The 19200-nt window shown below is 38.6% G+C and overlaps 2 protein-coding genes across 2 annotated transcripts; both read left to right on the forward strand.

Annotated features, from left to right (window-relative positions):
- Positions 1 to 5872: 5872 nt before the first annotated feature.
- Positions 5873 to 7981, forward strand: LOC104908396 (high affinity nitrate transporter 2.5). Its single transcript, XM_010697516.4, has 2 exons — positions 5873 to 7261; positions 7364 to 7981. The coding sequence occupies exons 1-2, from the start codon at positions 6123 to 6125 to the stop codon at positions 7725 to 7727; spliced, it is 1503 nt and encodes a 500-aa protein (XP_010695818.2). The 5' UTR covers positions 5873 to 6122; the 3' UTR covers positions 7728 to 7981.
- Positions 7982 to 9757: 1776 nt separating this feature from the next.
- LOC104908398 (high affinity nitrate transporter 2.5) lies at positions 9758 to 11987 on the forward strand. Its single transcript, XM_010697517.3, has 2 exons — positions 9758 to 11165; positions 11491 to 11987. The coding sequence occupies exons 1-2, from the start codon at positions 10021 to 10023 to the stop codon at positions 11852 to 11854; spliced, it is 1509 nt and encodes a 502-aa protein (XP_010695819.2). The 5' UTR covers positions 9758 to 10020; the 3' UTR covers positions 11855 to 11987.
- Positions 11988 to 19200: the final 7213 nt, after the last annotated feature.

Here is a 19200-nt window from a genome sequence, read left to right on the forward strand (position 1 = left end):
TATGTTATATATCTACTTTCTACATTCTATACTCATCCTCTATTCATTGAATGTGTGGTTGGGTTTTCTCAGTCATTTTTTTTTTGTAAATCGGGGAGTTTCATTAGATAAAGGTCAAGCTACAGCAGAAACCCAATATTGGCTGATTAGAATTGTTCACATAAATTTGTCTAGCTACTAGTTAGCATACTAAGCTTATCCAATTTAAGAAATTTCTTCGAATTCTCAAAATCAGTTGATGAAATTTTGTAGGGATGTACTAAAATCGAAAATTTAGTATCTAGTAAAAGATAATTGTCTAACCTTGGTGTATGATGGGTATAACCCAAGTGTGCTAACAAACACATAGGCATGTCCGCAAACACAATATTAAGACGCTATCATGAGACCATCATAACAACTTTCTTGAGATCAATTCACTAAAGAAGTCCGACAACATTGTTGACGACCACCTAATAAGACAAAACAGAGGAATCTTGCCTTATGTCAGGCATATCACAACCATACACATGTATGAGGATTACGTACACATCCTTTCAAAGGAATATTACTTTTATAAATAACCATTTGGTAAAATTCTGCCGACAATTCTAAACACTATTTTCTTTTCTCTCTCTAAATCCTTCATGGACACAATACTGACTTGAGCGTCGGATGAGGTTTCCTCGCATCCCCCGGGAGTAGTTTACTGTTCTTTCTTTGCAGTTATTCACTAACGGATGCCCATCTAATCCTTGACGGACTTATTGAAGGCCGTCAACTGTTTCGCAACCAGAACACTTGGCCTTTGCTATTATGGGGTCCAGAGCCCTTTTGGGCCCACAAATGGTGATTATAACGATAATCATCCAATATTTTTCACTCCAAATACTATAAGATATTACGGCTCCGTTTGGTAGGGCGTAAAACGTTTTCCCGGAAAACTGTTTTCCTCTATTTTGAGTTTTACATTGTTTGGTTGGCAAAAGAGTGTAAAACCATTTTCCCTTGGGGGTAAAATTACTCTCCCAAGGATGGAAAACCATTTTCCTTTCAAAATGAAGGGAAAACTATTTTCCTTCTTTCTCTTGTACACTCCTCTCACTACCTCCTTACTTTCCCTTTCATTTTCCTTTCATTTCATCATTTTTTACATCGAACCAAACAACGGAAAACTAAATTTGGAATTGTGTTTTCCATTGTAAATTGTTTTCCATGAAAATCATTTTACACTGAAAATATTTTACGCCCTACCAAACGGAGCCTACATCCAAGATGGAACATTATCTTACAACGTTGATTTTAAGCTGTCTTCTCCAACTGTTTCTTCGACTCCTCACACACATCTGACACCCTGTAACAGAAATCTGTCCGTAGACCGTACTATAAGAATGAGAAACCCATTAAATAAAGCAAACAAAGTCTTACGGAATCGCGTAATCACAATTCACAAGGAGAGATTCTCGTAGTCCAAAATTTTATACTCCTATATATATTAATCATAGCAGTATAAAATGATATTTCGTCGTTGACCCAATCAATATGACATATGTAATCAGTTGCATTAATAGAAAAAAGTTTAAGCAATAATTTAATTAAAGTGACCTTAACACCAGACATGTTTTGTTGGCCTGATAAGTGGTATCTTAAAGCATCCAAGGGTCATGGAAATTCATACCGTTTTGCCTAATGAGAGTAGAAAGAATATACTCCTTTCGTTCCAAAATATAGTTCCCATTTCCATTATGGGTGTCCCAAAATATAGTTTTCATTTTCATATTTATTTCCATGTTTTTTCGTAATTTGTTTAGAAAAACCGTGTTCCATCATTTATTTGTTTCTTGAACTTTGTTTTTTCCTTTGTTTATTCAACCAAAATGTTACAATTAATGCTCTTTCACCGATTATTCTCCACTCTTTCTCCTAAAATCATCTTTTCCCATACAACATTTATTTAAATAAATAAAAAATCTTTACTATCCCTCTTATATTCTATTTGCATAAATTATCGTGAAAAAAGGGAAATGAGAACTATATTTTGGGACGGAGGGAGTACTTCTTTTTACTTGCGACATTTACAAGGGAAATAATTAATTACTTGTAACACTTTTTGCTTTTGCTTTTCCTTTTTCTTTATCTCTCTCCAATCACATGGATCCCTCTCTTTTCTTTCTCTCTACCTCTCTCCTACCCAAATTTTGCATTGGAGTTGATGAAAAGAAAAGTGTTGCAAGTAAAAAAAAAAAAGAAGGAAGTACGATGAAGCCAGAGGTCAGAAAAAAGATCCAAAAAGAAAAATTAGTATCCAAATTACAAACCTGGAAGCATTATATGCAATATTTTCACAGTTAATAACTTAATATAGTATATTGTTTTAATGTATGGTCTTTAGTTTGATGTATTCTAATTTGTACATACTTCCAATTATTTGTGCTTTCAAGAATAGTTTATAATCTAATTAGCGAACAACTTATTCTGATTCATGATCCTTCTTCATGTATAAATTTTAAAATGAGTCCAACATATCCATTCTTTCATCGCAATAATTCATGTATAAAAATTAAGAATTCTCTTGAAATTGCAGTAATTTTACCATTAAAACTTTAAAGCCGTTGTTCAACCCCTCTTTCAAGTTTCAGTCATAATCAGCATTTTAAAACATAGTTGACCCTCTGATATTAATATATTGGAGGTACGTCATACGTGGAACTTGCTAGGCTACTTGTACAACTTACAAGCGAAAGGAGCTTATCCATCGCAAGTCAAATGAGGAAATGAAAAATATATGTATATACTTCTAGAATAAAGTTCATATGATGACACTTTTGTATGAGATTTTGGACCAAATTTTGAATAAAGTTTATATGTACTCCTTAATTAAAACATAAACCAATTAATATATTTTTTCTTTACTTGCATCATTTGTGTTTGTACAAGGATTAAGGAGAGGAGAGACATAGAGATAATCTATGTTTAAGTGAGAAAAATAAATAATATATTGCCAAAATTAAAAACGATGCAAGTAATAATTGCCAAAAGTGCAAAACAATACAAGTAAAAAAAAAACAGAGAAAGTATATATTATTCTTATGTTTTCATATAAGAAATGTTCTCATATGAGCTTTTGTGAAAATTAACTTGGAGACCTGAAGCCAAATGAAAGAGGATGAATGCTTTTTTTATATATCTTTCATTCAACCAATCCACCACGTCAAACCTCCACACCTTCCCACAAATTTAAGGGCGTCGCCTTTTGAATCACCAAGCAAAGACACTCAACCACAAGATCCAAGAGAATAGAGGAAAGCGGGATAGAAAAACTCTAATGTTATATTTCCTTTGTTCAGTTTTAAATCGAAACGTTTGTTTTTTCACGTAACCCAACGCATTTTTTTTAATCATTAATATCTTTAGTTGTACACACGTGAAAAATATAAAAAAGTTATAATTTAATAGTATGTATGAGACGAATCTAACAAGATCTCGCTTGATTATGTTTTTCTTTAAATAATGGCGATAAATTGGAGTCAAATTGATCAATGAATTGAATAGTGTCATTTCCCCTAATGTTTCATTTAAAATAGAACAGAGCAAGTATTGGATTTCTCGTCATATCCGTTAAAAAAAATATATAATTTAGACTAATCTATACAAATATATCAAACCACTAATCTAGTACAACTTCAATGCTTAGTATTTCAAAGTAAAACATAAAAAGTCTTATACTTATATCTAATCACAAAGACATAGATCAAACTTTTTAATTTCTAAACTACTTTTATTAAGTAATAAATTCTCATACCCTAATTCCATTAAATTGTTATTCTTATTCCCAATTCCATAGAATATTTTTAAACACTTATCGTGCCTTAATAACGTCCGATTTCATATTTCGCAGTAGATAAAATATTACGAAAAGCTAATAAAATCAATTGATAATTATAAGCGGCATCGTCCAATCAAAAAATACTAATTAGTTAACAAAAGCTGGATCTAACCCTTGAATTTGCATGACTTCACTGGAAAAGGAAAACACATTGTTCTAGGGGCAACCTTTCTGAACTCATGCAAGTCATGTTATATGTGAGTTGTTCATTCAGACTTTGTTAGAGTCCTTTTTTATAAACCAACGGGCATTTGTGTAGTACTAAAATAGAAACGAGTAATTTGATGGTAGTGTTAAGAATCAAATCACCGACTATATTATTCAAAATTTTGGATATTTGAAACACTACATATTCAAACTTATCTGAATCTAATTCACATCAGATTTTAATTGATTTGATTTTCCGGCTATTCGAATTTTCAAATTGGATGAGAATGGATCGAATCAAATATTGGAGTTGGACATCCCTAATCAATAGGAGAAATATACTAAAATACTAAGTCAAATACAGAGCATAAAAACTTAAAAAAAGAGAAATACTATATTCATAAGAGCACCTCCAATGGCAATAAAAACCCTCCCCATATGGACTCTCTCTCCTCAAATGGGGCTCCACATGAGTGGGGTTGGTTCCCCATTTTTTCTCTCTCCTCACCTTATTTGTCCACCTCATTTTCCACTACCTCCCCATTTTACCTTACTCAAATTTGAAACACATACCTCCACCCATCTACCTCCCCATTTATCTTATCTCTCTTATTTCCTATACTCCACCACCTTTTCTCTCTCCTACTTTCCCATACCCCACCAATATTTTATCTATTTATTATATACCCCACCACCTTTTCTTCATTTGGGCACCTCCCCTAAAACTTGAGCATCCTCATTAAATGGGGAACCAACCCCACTCATGTGGAGCCCCATTTGAGGAGAGAGAGTCCATATGGGGAGGGTTTTTATTGCCATTGGAGGTGCTCTTAGGGGAGGTGCCCAAATGAAGAAAAGGTGGTGGGGTATATAATAAATAGATAAAATATTGGTGGAGTATGGGAAAGTAGGAGAGAGAAAAGGTGGTGGGGTATAGGAAATAAGAGAGAGAAGATAAATGGGGAGGTAGATGAGTGGAGGTATGTGTTTCAAATTTGAGTAAGGTAAAATGGGGAGGTAGTGGAAAATGAGGTGGACAAATAAGGTGAGGAGAGAGAAAAAATGGGGTGCCCCATGAATGGAGGTGCTCGTTTGGTTCACTATTTTTAGGGTCCAAGAAACGGAATCAATTACCGATACCCTTTTTTCATGTTTGGTTCAACCCCTTACCAATCCATTACCATTACTTGGTGGTAATGGACTCGCCCAATTTGTTACCTCCCCTCCCCTCCCCTCAAGTACCAAAATCCATTAGTTGATGGTAAGAGTAATCATTCCATTTCCATTCCATGGCTTGAACTAAACGCCCAACAAAATGTAATCATTTTTATTACCATTTCCCTTCTTTATTTATTTCCGTTCCCTTTCCATTCCATATCTTGAACCAAACGACCCCTAAGGAGTAGTACCATTTAGTACAAAATGACTCGGGTTTGGAAACTCGAAAATGTAGGAAAATGGTCAGGAATTCGGAACATACTGGTTAAAAGCAGAAGTTATTGTGCTTCATAGATGCTTGAAAAGGCATAAGACAATCATTAGTATTTAGCTATGCAACAACCAACACAATTACAAATTACAATAAACTTAACAGGCAACATTGCAACAATGACTAACAAAGTCAAACTGCAAGTATTTAAAAGTTACATAAAAGTGAAGCTCCCCATCTCCATGATAAAATAACCAGATGAACTAACAAGCTTTCCCAATCAAACCAGCTCAGCTTACATAGTCAATGACATACACATACTTGTAACACAACTTAAAATTAATAATTGAAAAGAAACTAGGCATATATTCTTACAAAATCTTGGCTTCAAAAAACATAATATAGGAGTAATGCAAACAGCATACACGATTCACCAAGTCGCAGACTTATATAGTCAAAGAGACACGGTAAGAAATGCAACTTACCTGTGACCTTTCCAATCCTTGAAGAAGTTTTAGTATTCATTACAAACTTCATAGGATTTGCCACTATATAAACATAGCCAGGAGAACCATTTTCCATAACTTCACTCACCTACTCATCTTACATTGTAACATTACGACAGAATATCAGTAACAATTAAGATAATTGATTACCCACAAAACTAGATAGAGTCGAGTCATGGAATCAACAATTGGAGAGTTTGAAGCAAAAAAGTTTGCTCTTCCAGTTGATTCAGAGAATAAGTCCACAGTTTTCCCACTCTTTTCAGTGGCAAATCCTCATATGCGAGCATTTCACCTATGTTGGATGCAATTTTTCGCCTGCTTTTTGTCCACTTTTGCTGCTCCACCCCTCCTTCCTATCATTCGTGATAACCTTAATCTGACTGCAAATGACATTGGTAATTCCGGAATCGGATCCGTGTCAGGGGCAATCTTTGCCCGTGTTGCCATGGGGGCTGCTTGTGACTTAGTTGGTCCTCGACTAGCTTCTGCAACCCTCGCACTCCTCACTGCACCTGCAGTTTACCTGTCTGCTGTGGCAGACTCAGCCACGGGTTACTTTCTAATGCGGTTTTTCACAGGCTTTGCTTTGGCCACGTTCGTCTCTACTCAATACTGGATGAGCTCCATGTTTTCTCCAAGAGTTGTGGGTCAAGCCAACGGCCAAGCAGCTGGGTGGGGAAACCTAGGAGGTGGCGTAGCGCAGCTTGTCATGCCCCTCGTGTACAGTGTTATCCTTAAGACAGGGTCCACACCGTTTGCAGCTTGGAGGATTTCGTTTTTCATTCCTGCATTATTCCAAATGTCCTCGGCATTTGCAGTCATGATATTCGGGCAAGACCTGCCTGACGGAAATTTTCATCAGCTGCAGAAGTCTGGTGATATGCACAAGGACATTGCCTCCAAGGTTTTATATCATGGAGTCACCAATTATAGGAGCTGGATCACTGCTCTTGGCTACGGATTCTGTTTTGGAGTTGAGCTGGCAGTAAACAATATCGTTGCCTACTACTTCTATGACCGCTTTAATCTCAACATCTATATTTCAGGGATGATTGCAGCTAGCTTTGGGATGGTCAATATTTTCTCCAGGCCTATAGGCGGGGGGCTGTCAGATTTTATGGCTAAAAAGTTTGGGATGAGAGGAAGACTGTGGAGCTGGTGGATCGTGCAGGCCCTAAGTGGTGTACTCTGCATTGGTCTGGGACGTAGCAGCACTTTGAGCGCTTCAATTGTAGTTATGATCATCTTCTCTTTGTTCGTGCAAGCAGCTGAAGGACTCACTTTCGGGGTTGTTCCTTTTGTCTCCAGAAGGTAATACTTTTGACACAAATCTCAGGCGTAAGTAGTACAGTTGTCTTTTTTTACTATGATGTTTTCAAATATCTGATGTATATATTTGATCATTCTTTCCAGGTCTTTGGGAGTGGTTTCCGGTATGACTGGAGCTGGTGGAAATGTGGGTGCAGTCATAACTCAAGTAATTTTCTTTAGAGGATCTCAATTTACAACAGAAAAAGGAATAGAGTACATGGGTTACATGATCATAGCATGTAGTCTTGGCATAGCTTCCATATACTTCCCACAATGGGGAGGTATGTTTTGGGGTCCTAAAAAACATGTTACAGAAGAAGACTACTACTTGAGGGAATGGGATGCCAAGGAGCAAGAGCTTGGACTCCATCGCGTAAGCATGAGATTTGCTGAAGGTAGTAGAAATGAGAGGAGTAGCAAAGGAAAATCAGCACCAGAAGAAGAGATGACAGAGACTCGCGTTTAAACGCCACTCTTTTGTCTTCTAATTTATCGTCTTCTACTCTTTATACACAGCTTCTGGTTTACAACTTTACTGTCTTCATGCACTATTTTTGGGGCAAACTATAGAATTGCCAATAGTGGGAGAAAACATTTCGCACAGTATCTTCCCCCTAACGCGAGTTTTCCTTCTTTCCTACAGGCTTTTCGTAACTATCATGTACTTTAATAAGCTGTTAAGATACAAGTGACAGGAAATAATAAACCATCTTTTGAATCCTTCTTTTATTGTCATTAGTTCAAAGTAGAGCTAATCATGCAATCACCCATGAACAACAAAATGTATTAGGCTGGTCTAGGCCTGGCCAGACTTTGGGCCAGTAAGCTAAAGCCCAAATATGCCTTGAATCTGGCTTAGGCCAGGTCCAAGTGTCCAACATGATCAACTTTGTTTTAAGAGGAACTTTAGATACAGAATTAGACTTGTAAAGACACAAAAGTTCCAAATAAATAATTGGACTTTTACTTCCTCATTTTTCTATTGTATTATGTGAGTTTTAACTCCATCAATCTTGACCATAAATATCCTTCTTTAACTATTAGCGTAAATTATAACAATTGATATTTTGACAATATATGTCTAGATGAGCCCAACCTTTTAACTACAATTTATTTCTATATGTTAGTCAAAAAGTTCTAGTCAAACTATTTTACAAATAGTATAAAAGTCAAATTAATGAGAAAGAAATAAAAAATATAGTAAATTTACCTCTAAAAAATGGGAGTTGGACGAGGAACTTATAAGCTAGAATGAAATCTCTTAAGAGGCTAACCAGCTATGTAAGCTACACTGTTTTCCTTGTTGTCCTCAACTACTAGCTAGGAAAATTATGAATTCCACAAAAAAATCCTCTGTCTCTAAATAATTGTTAATAATTATTATTTTTATATAAGTAGAATTAAAAAATTTAAAAAATCATAAAGAAAAGGAAAAGCTCTTACCAACTAAGCAACTTTTATGCAATAAAAAAGAAATTCTTTTATAGATGTGCACGTCCCCTGATAGACAACACCCCAAACAAGTATATCATGCATTTGGTGAATACACCTAAAGGATTGTATTTATACTACTAATAGATGTGCTCATAGAGTGATGGAAAATTTCTAAAAAGAATGAGGAGAAATATCCTTGGTGTACCATCAAAACCAAACTCATTTGTCAAATATGAAGCCTTTATACAAACTACATATTTTTGCCTAGAATAGCTCATTCTAGGGATCCTAGAAATTATGAAATGTAGAGAAAGATTAAGGTAGAGACTCTAATTCCTTATGAGCCTAGCTAGGTAACAATTTATACTACTCACTCATCCCTAACCAAAATTACAATTTCATGGCTGAGTCATCGTTTTGTAGCAACCACAAAAAGTCTAAATAGATTTGAGAAAGAATCATCCAATATATAGCTGCCTTGTATTGTTGTAATAATAGTATATACCAAATAAGAATCTTCATACCACCCAAAAGGTAACCATGTGTTTTCAGTAATGAAAAAGGGCAGACGTCGCATTCTTGGTGTATTTCTTAAGAAATGGTAGAGTTGACAATGCAGTACTTGTTGCTATTAACATACTAAACAACAATAACAAAACAAGCTATCACAATCCAAAGATATTGATAATCAGCAATCAGAATAGTTGGATTCATAGAATATTCTTAGATATATTAAGTCAAGCTTCCATGTTTAATTCTCCAATCTCCAGCTTTCAGTCACCATCGGCACTTCATTTGACATTATATTAAAAAAAACTAACCTTATCAATCAACGCAACTCGGTCATCCCAAAAAAATAAAAGTTTACAACTTACTTGCGGGATACTAAGCCTATTATACTGTGACTCGGCGAAATTGGAATATTCATTGAGCTTCCTGTTAACAAAGAGCCATGCATATAGCAAACACAATACGCCAAGTCGCATAACCTTAAATCAACTTGTCTTAGAATAATATTCTGCATATCTTTCTAACTAGGAATCCACATATGATACATAAACTTAGATTCTGAATATTCATTGAATTTGAGCTACCTGTTAAGCAACAGGCCAACAGAATTACAGCACACTAGAGAAATAGCCTGCCAAGTCATAGACTGAGAACATCCAATCAGAAAAAAGTAAGAGTGCATAGTAGTACTGACCTCTTCAATGTAATGTGAATCCTGACTATAAAAGCATGATTGGGTGAACCCTTTTGTTTGCAACTTAAATCAAATATCTTTCACAGATATTCACCACAAAAGAGAAGCAAAAATAAGAGTGATGGCATCCACGAATGGAGTAAATGAGTTTGAAACAAGAAAGTTTGCTCTTCCAGTGGATGCAGAGCACAAGGCCACAGTGTTTTCAGTGTTTTCTGTGAAAAAGCCTCATATGCGAGCCTTTCATTTATGCTGGATACAATTCTTTTCCTGTTTTCTGTCCACTTTTGCCGCCCCACCTCTTCTGCCTATCATCCGTGATAACCTTAACCTCACACAAATCGACATTGGTAATGCAGGAGTCGGATCAGTTTCAGGGGCCATCTTTGCTCGTGTTGTCATGGGTACCGCCTGTGACTTAGTTGGTCCACGACTCGCATCTGCAACCCTCACCCTACTCACTGCACCAGCAGTTTACTTATCTGCTGTAGCAACCACAGCACCACATTTTTTTGTTATGCGGTTTTTCACTGGTTTTGCTTTAGCCACTTTTGTCTCAACCCAGTACTGGATGAGCTCCATGTTCTCTCCAGCAGTAGTTGGCTTAGCCAATGGGCAATCAGCTGGGTGGGGAAACCTCGGGGGAGGCGTAGCCCAGCTCGTCATGCCCCTAGTCTATAATGCTATCCGTAAATCGGGTTCAACCAACTTCTCAGCCTGGAGAATTGCCTTCTTCATCCCTGGTCTATTCCAGATGTTTTCAGCATTTGCAGTTATGCTTTTTGGCCAAGATTTGCCAGATGGTAACTTTCACCAGCTGCAGAAGTCCGGTGAAATGCACAAAGATAACGCGTCCAAGGTTTTATATCATGGAGTTACCAATTATAGGAGCTGGATAACTGCTCTAGGCTACGGATTCTGTTTCGGGGTTGAGCTAGCTGTGAATAATATCGTTGCTTACTACTTCTATGACCGATTTAATCTAAACCTCAACCTTGCAGGAATTGTTGGTGCCACTTTTGGGCTGGTGAATATTTTCTCCAGGCCTATAGGTGGAGGGTTGTCAGATTTCATGGCGAAGAAGTATGGAATGAGGGGAAGATTGTGGGGTTGGTGGATTGTCCAAACACTAAGTGGTGTAATGTGCATCGCTATGGGTCTGCTTGATACTTTAAGCGCAACTATTGCAGTGATGATTATCTTTTCTATCTTTGTTCAAGCAGCCGAAGGACTTACATTCGGGGTTGTTCCCTTTGTCTCCAGAAGGTAATACCTTTAACATCTTTCTTAACTTACAATTCATGCAGTTGATTCAACAAAATTAGCCAAACGAATATACTTTTACTTAAGGTTATATAGTAGTAAAGAGTATGTATATAAGAATGCAAGGCTAAATGTTTTTTAACTCCACTCAGTTCAATCAGGAATATATATTCCCTTGAATAAGATAAAAAACAGTAGTTTATTCGTAAAATTTTCTTCGAAACATGTAAAATGGGCCGGGTTTTGTTGAAAAGGCTTCTTATCAGGCTCATCACTTACATGAAAACCAGCTTTATGTAACCTATTCATTGTTACTCTCGCTCTGCAGATCGATGGGCGTAGTTTCTGGCATGACTGGTGCTGGAGGAAATGTGGGTGCAGTCATAACTCAAGTGATTTTCTTCAGAGGATCTCAATTCACAACTGAAAGGGGAATAACATACATGGGTGTTATGATTATAGGATGCACCCTTGGCATAACTAGCATATACTTCCCACAATGGGGAGGTATGTTTTCCGGTCCTAAAGCAAATGTTACAGAAGAAGACTACTACCTACGGGAATGGGACTCTAAGGAGCAGGAGCTAGGCCTTCATAAGATGAGCATGAAATTTGCAGAAGGCAGTAGGAATGAACGAAGCACAAAAGCAAAGTCTGATCCAGAAGAAGACAGCAAAACAGATGATGTTTAGATGCTTCGAAATTTGTCATATGTAGTCGTAAATCTACCTTTAATGTATTTTTCCGTCCCCTTGTTTTCTGTTTTGTAATGCATACTTAATTCACTTGTCCAAAATGTTTATGTGAAGGAAAAAAGTTCATACATTTGTTTTAGTTTGAACTCACATGTCTGATTTCTGAATTGCAATGGAATCGGGATTTATATATCATCATATATAGACTATGGGTGTGATGCTGAATTATGCACATGTTAGGCATTATAGAAGGAAAGAGTCAAACATGAGCACACGAACACAAGCAAGGTGTTCAATTTTAAAGCCTTCTATTCATTGAGACATTGTTTGGACACCAATATAGAAGTAGGATGGAAAGGAAGAAGAGGGACATAGGAGGAAGGGGAGGGAAAGAAAAGGAGGAGAAGATGGAGCTCTATTTTTTTTTTTCCGTGTCTTCCCTCTCCTACCAACCCTTTAACCCTTGTCCTCTAGCAACCAAGTGAATGACTTACGCCAACAAGGTACAAGGAGGGTCGCTAGTTTGACGCATTCGGAAAATATGGAGAATAACAAGCGCTAATCTCGATCAAGAACAAACAGATTTACAAGCGATAAATCTGTAAAAACTCCGGAATCCACAAGAAAAGAGTAGGAACTCTGTGATAATATTATTAAAAGTCAAAAACCGCCTCCAAACAATGACCTAATAATGTTTAAATACTTAACACAAAACCCTAATACGGAATTAAGGAAATAATAAAATCCGGAAATAATTAAAATGCTGATTTCGGGCCTTAAACGAACTCGGATGGCTTAAAAAGCCTATATGTCACGGCATAGCGGTGAGTTTGACTCGTTGGCCCGTTCTGCTTCCGAATAGGTATCACAATAAGCAATCGGACTCCGTCGGCCCGATTAGTAGAAATCATTTTAGGCTCTTTTGTCGAACTTCATTATCGAACTTATCCGCTAACCTTCCTACGTCATAGTTTCTCTCTAAATCCCTCAAATTTGAAAACTACCTTGCAAATAAATAAAAAAACATAGGAAATATTTGTTTAGTCTCTCACCCCAATGAGTGCTAATTATAAATTAATAATTAAATGAAAAGTTTGAACAACAATAGAGGGCAGGGAGTAGTGAAAGGGGTAAGTCACCACGGCGAATGAGGTTGCAAGTTTGATCCCTGTCAAATTGGTCAAGCAATGAAGAGGCTGAAATAAGCTTGGGTTTAGGGTCCTCTACTAGTTCTAATTCTAATGAGATGGAATACAATTGTCGTCTGAGTTCGACAATTTTTTTTACTCATTTACTTAACAACTATAGCCATTTGCTAACATAATTCACGCTAATTTTCACTCATGAAAATTTGTAAATCTCAAACTTTGAAAACTTTGGCATCATATTGTTTGTAATCTCAAACATTCTCTTTCTTTTTTTAGATGTTTCTACAATAATTGCAATATTATAACACTCTTCTTTTAGGATGAGTTTTTTTTATATAGATTTATGTGGGGCATTTTTTACTCTTCTTCTTCCCTTAGTTCGTATGTAAAGTTCATATATTATAAGTATTAAGAAATGAATGTAGCACACTATTAATAAATGCAACACACCATGAAATACTTGTACAAAGCTATAAACCAATGTTTTCAGCGAAAAATATGACCAAGCCTAATGGAGTCCAAAAACGGTCAAAATTGAAGGCTTTAAATGACACATTTGGACTTGCTCAGGGTCCATTCACCAAACTCTGTGGGATACCTCGTGGGGGAGATGAGATGGTATATTAAGAACTCCCACGGCTCAAAATGGACATATGAACGATTTTTACGACCATTTTGATGACATTTCTTGGAAGTACCAGAAATCATAAATGGGTTGTTTGCTGGCATTATGGGGAAATGCAAAGGGTGCGAAGCAACCTTGATACGTATTAAGTCCTGCTTGACATCCGATGAAGGTTTTCGCGAAAAATATGACCGGGCCTGAAGGAGCCCGAAAATGGCCGAAATTGAAGGCTATAAGTCACACTTTTGGACATCCCGGGGACTGTGCACAAAAGGTTGTATGATTCCATATAGGGACATGAGAGGGTATATTAAGGACTCACACGTCTTTGAACGGGCATAAGAACATATTTTTCGACTACTACGGGGACTTTCCGTGCCTGTACCGGAAAATCATCAATGGGTCGTTTGGTGGTATTCTAGAGCAATGAAGAGCGTGAAAAGCGTACATTATAATCGTGCCAGACCTCCTAGGAATGTTTTCAACGAAAAATATGACAGGCCCCAGAAGAGTCCCAAAACTACCGAAAATTGAAGGCTATAAGTCGCGCTTTTGGACCTCCCGGACGCGTGTACATAAGGACGTAGGATTCCATGTGGGGATATGACAGTGTATAATAAGGACTCCCACGACTTTTAATGGACATAAGAGCAAATTTTTTGACTATTTTGTGGACATTCTGTGGTTGCACCGGACAATCATAAATGGGTCGTTTTGAGGCATTCTAGAGCAATAAAAAGCGTGCAAAGCATCTAAGGTACGTTATAAGTCGTGTCGGACCTCCGAGGAAGGTTTTCAGCGAATTATATGACATGCCCCAAAAGAGCCCAGAAATTGAAGGCTATAAGTCATGCTTTAAGACATCCCCGGGGACCGTGCACTAAACGCCATGGGATGCCACTTGAACGGGCATAATAACTACTTTTTCGGCCATTTCAGAGCCATTACGTGGCTACACGGGAAAATCATAAATGGGTCGTTTGATGGCATTATGGGAAAACGCAGAGGGTGCGAAGCAACCGAGATACTTTATAAGTCGTGTATGACATCCTATGAAGGTTTTTGGCGAAAAATATAACCAAGTCTGAAGGAGCCTAGAAACGACAAAAATTGAAGGCTATAAGTCACGCTTTTAGACTGCCCTAGGGTTGTGAACTGAAGGCCGAGGGATCCCACATGAGGAAATAGGAGTGTATATTAAGGACTCACGCAACTTTGAACGGGCACATCAATGGATTTTATGACCATAACGAGGCCATTACGTGGTTGCACCGAAAAATCATTATTGGGTCGTTTGCTGGCATTCTGGGGTAATATAGAGGGTGCGAAGCACCCAATATACATTATAAGTCATGCCTGATTATTCTTGGAAGGTTTTCGTCAATTAATATGATAGGGTCCAGGTGAGCCCAAAAATGACCAGAAATTGAAGGCTATAAGTCACGCTTTTGGACATCCCCGAGGCTCGTGCATTGAAGGCCGTGGGATTTCACATGGGGACATGGGTATATTAAGGACTTTGAAGGCTTTGAACTGACATAAGAACTGCTTTTTCGACCATTTCGAAGCCATTATGTGGTTGTACCTGAAAATCATTAATGGGTCTTTTGGTGGTACTATTGGGAAATGCATAGGGTGTGAAGCATACGGGATATGTTATATGTCGTGTCTGACATCCCATGAATTTTTTCAGCTAAAAATATGACTGGGCCTCAAAGAGCCCAAAACAGTCGAAATTGAAAGCTATAACCTACGCTTTTGGACCTTCCCAAGTTCAATGTACAGAAAGCCATGCTATGCCTCGTGAGGACATGGGAGGTTACATTATGGACTCAGAAGGCTTTGAACAGGGGTAAGAACAGGTTTTTCGACCATTTCGGGTCCATTCCATGATTGCACCGGAAAATCATAAATGGGTCGTTTAGTGGCATTCTAGAGCAATGTCAAGAGTGAAAAGCACTCAGGCTACGTTATAAGTTTTAGCGGACCTCTTAGGAAGGTTTTCAGCGAAAAATATCACCGCTCTTAGAGGAGCCTAAAAACGGTCGAAATTGAAGGCTAAATCACACTTTGGGACATCTTCGAGGCCTGTCACCGAAGGCCATGGGATGCCTCGTGGGGACATGGGAGGGTATGTTAAGGACTCCCACGGCTTTGAACGGCATAAGAGTGACTTTTACGACCATTTTGAGGTCATTCCGTGGCTGCACCGTTAAATCATTAATGGGTCGTTTGGTGGCATTCTAGGGCAATACAGAGGGTGCGAAGAACCCAAGGTAAACTATAAGTGGTGCTTGACATCCTAGAAAGGTTTCTCGGCAAATAATATGATATGGCCAGAGAAACCCAATAACGACCGAAATTTAAGGCTTTAAGTCACTCTTTTGGACGTCTTGAGGTCCCATGCACCGAAGGCCATGGGATGCCTTGTGGGGATATGGCAGGGTATATTAAGTATTCCCATGACTTTCAACGGCATAGGAACAACTTTTACGACCATTTTGAGGCCATTTCGTGGTTGCGCCGAACAATCATTAATGGGTCATTTGGTGGCATTCTAGGGAAATACAAAGGGTGCGAAGCACCTGGGATACGTTATAAGTCATGCCTCACATCCTATTAAAGTTTTCGGCAAAAAATATGACCAGACCTAAAAACGACCGAAATTAAAAGCTATAAGTCATGCTTTTGGACATTCTGAGGGTCCATATATCGAAGGTCGTGGGATGCCTCGTGAGGACATGGAAGGGTATGTTATGGACTTACAAAGCTTTGAATGGGCATAAGAACTGATTTTTCGACCATTTTGGGGCCACTCTACGGCTGCACCGGAAATTCATAAATGGGTCGTTTGGTGACATTCTAGAGCAATGCAGAGGGCCGGGTGCAAAGCACCCAGGCTATGATATAAGTTTTTCCGAACCTGTTAGGAAGATTTTCAGCGAAAAGTATGATCGCGCGTAGAGCAACCGAATAACGTCGAAATTGAAGGAACGATTTGTACGACCATTATGAGGCCATTCCGTGGCTGCATCGAAAAATCAATAATGGGTCGTTTGGTGGCATTCTAGGGAAATACAGAGGGTGTGAAGAACCCGGGGTACGTTATAAGTCGTGCCTGACATCCTCGAGAGGTTTTCGACAAATAATATGATAGGTCCCAGAGGTGCTCAATAACGACCTAATTTAAGGCTTTAAGTCACGCTTTTGGACGTCTCTAGGGAACGTGGACCGAAGGCAATGAGATGTGTCATGGGCATATATGAGGGTATATTAAGGATTCCCACGGCTTTGAACGGCATAAGAAAGACTTTTCTGACCATTTTGAGGCCATTTCCTGGCTGCGTCGGAAAATCTTTGATGGGTCGTTTGGTGGCATTCTATGAAGGTTTTCGATCAAAATATGATTGGGCCTGAAAGGGCCGAAAAAGGGTCGAAATTGAAAGATATAACTCACGCTTTTGGATGATTCGAGAGTCCGTGCACCGAAGGTCGTGGGATGCATCATGGGGACATGGGAGGGTATATTAAGGACTCCCACGACTTTGAATGGGCATAACAACTGCTTTTAATTTACGGCCATTGCGGGGCCATTTTATCGCTGCACCGAAGAATCATAAATGGGTCGTTTGGTGGCATTCTAGGGCAATGCAGATGGTGGAAAGCACCTTGGGTATGTTATAAGTCTTTCCTGACATCCTAGGAAGGTTTTCAATGAAAAATATGACCTGGCGCAAAGAAGCACAAGAACGGCCGAAATTGAAGGCTGTAAGTCATGCTTTTGGATGTCCCCAGGGTCCGTGCATCAAAGACCGTAGGATGTCTCGTGGGGACATCAAAGGGTATATTAAGGTCTCCCAAGGCTTTTGACGAGCCTAAGAACGACTTTTACAACAATTACGGGGGCATTTTGTGGGTGTGTAGAATAATCATAAATGGGTCGTTTGGTTGCATTCTAGGGCAATGAATATGGTAGATAATTTGCGTCGCACAAGGCTTGAACCCCGGAGCGTGAAAGCACACGGGGCACGTTATAATTCGTTCTTGATATCCTAGGAATGTTTTCCACGAATAATATGACGGAGCCCATAAATGACTGAAATTGAAGGCTACAAGTCACGCTTTTGGACATCCCCGGGCCCCATGCACTGAAAGTTGTGGGATGCCACGTGGGGACATGGGAGGGTATATTAAGGACTTCCATGAATTTTAACGGGCACATCAATGACTTTTACGACCATTATGGGGGAATTCTATGGTTGTACCGAAAAATCATAAATGGACCGTTTGGTTGCATTCTAGAGCAATGCAGATGGTGCGAAGCTCTCGGGGTACATTATAAGTTGTGCTTGACTATCAAAGTTCATTTTATTGCTAAGAATGCTATTCAAGCTCCTCCAGTTCAACTTTGCTAGTAACTCTTACTTGGTATCAAAGTTCATTTTATTGTTAAGAATGCTATTCAAGGCGAGCTTTTAGCTTCTTTTTTTTTTTTTTTTTTTTTTTTTTGGTGAAAAGTGGTACTTCAATAAAACTTAAGAGCCAGTTACATAAGGTTCAGTTTGATACGCCACCTCGGGGCCCTTAATACAATCCGCAAGATGATACTCTAAACAATAACTAGGGGGGTTGGGGAAAATCCTAGCTACGATATTACAAATTTTTAGGTTCTCATGTCTAATACAATACTTAGCCATTGAATCTGCAACGCTGTTGAGGCTTCGGTTGCAATGCATGATCTTGATCTCCTCAAAGCTCTTGACTAATTCCCTGCATTCGTTCAACATGTTAGCATAAACATTGGTTTGGGTAGTCCTTTGGTCAATGAGTTGTATAGCCATTCTACAATCTGAGAAAAGAACCACTTTTCGAAAGCCTTTGACATGAGCAATGGAGAGCCCTTCCCGGATACCCTGTAATTCCGCAGAGAGGGAATCGCGAGCAAAGGTAGACTTAGTAAACCCAAGAAGCCATCCCCCCTCGCAATCTCGTAGGACTCCCCCAACCCCCGCTATATGTTTACTATTTTTTAAAGCCGCATCCACATTTATCATGGTCCAGGAGGGGGGAATATGGTCCGTCAATCTAGATACATTCTTAGGCGTAGGGCCTGGGACAAGGAAGGAGTGAGCTTGAGTGTATTGCTCCGCATTTTTCCATGCGCAAGCAATCACATCCTCAGGTTTGGGACTCGGTTTGGAAGGGCTGAATATGACCTGGTTCCTGCCCTTCCAAATCTCGAAACACAAGAAAGGAAACATAATAGACCAATTTACATTTTTGAAGTTATGAACTTTTTTCAAATTTTGTTAGATCCAACACACATTTGGATCGTTAAAGTTATCGAGGTAAGAAGGGGTCAGGGCCCAAATTGCTTGGGAGTGATGGCATGACCGAAGGATATGGTGAGAGTCTTCCCCTCCCTGGTGGCATCTAGGGCAGTCACTATGATAAGAAATTTTTCGCTCCTTTAGGAGCTTCCCGTGGGGCAAACGATCGAGACACACAAGCCATAAGAAAAACTGAATTTTTGGACTAGTCTTTACGAGCCATACCCATCCTAAGTCCAA

This window comes from Beta vulgaris, chromosome 6 (assembly GCF_026745355.1).
Source record: "Beta vulgaris subsp. vulgaris cultivar EL10 chromosome 6, EL10.2, whole genome shotgun sequence".
Taxonomy (NCBI): Eukaryota; Viridiplantae; Streptophyta; class Magnoliopsida; order Caryophyllales; family Amaranthaceae; genus Beta; species Beta vulgaris.

Coding starts and splice junctions, on each gene's coding strand:
- LOC104908396 (XM_010697516.4), top strand. CDS start 6,123: ATGGAATCAACAATTGGAGAGTTTGAAGCAAAAAAGTTTGCTCTTCCA. Junction 7,262..7,363: donor GTTCCTTTTGTCTCCAGAAG/GTAATACTTTTG, acceptor CATTCTTTCCAG/GTCTTTGGGAGTGGTTTCCG.
- LOC104908398 (XM_010697517.3), top strand. CDS start 10,021: ATGGCATCCACGAATGGAGTAAATGAGTTTGAAACAAGAAAGTTTGCT. Junction 11,166..11,490: donor GTTCCCTTTGTCTCCAGAAG/GTAATACCTTTA, acceptor CTCGCTCTGCAG/ATCGATGGGCGTAGTTTCTG.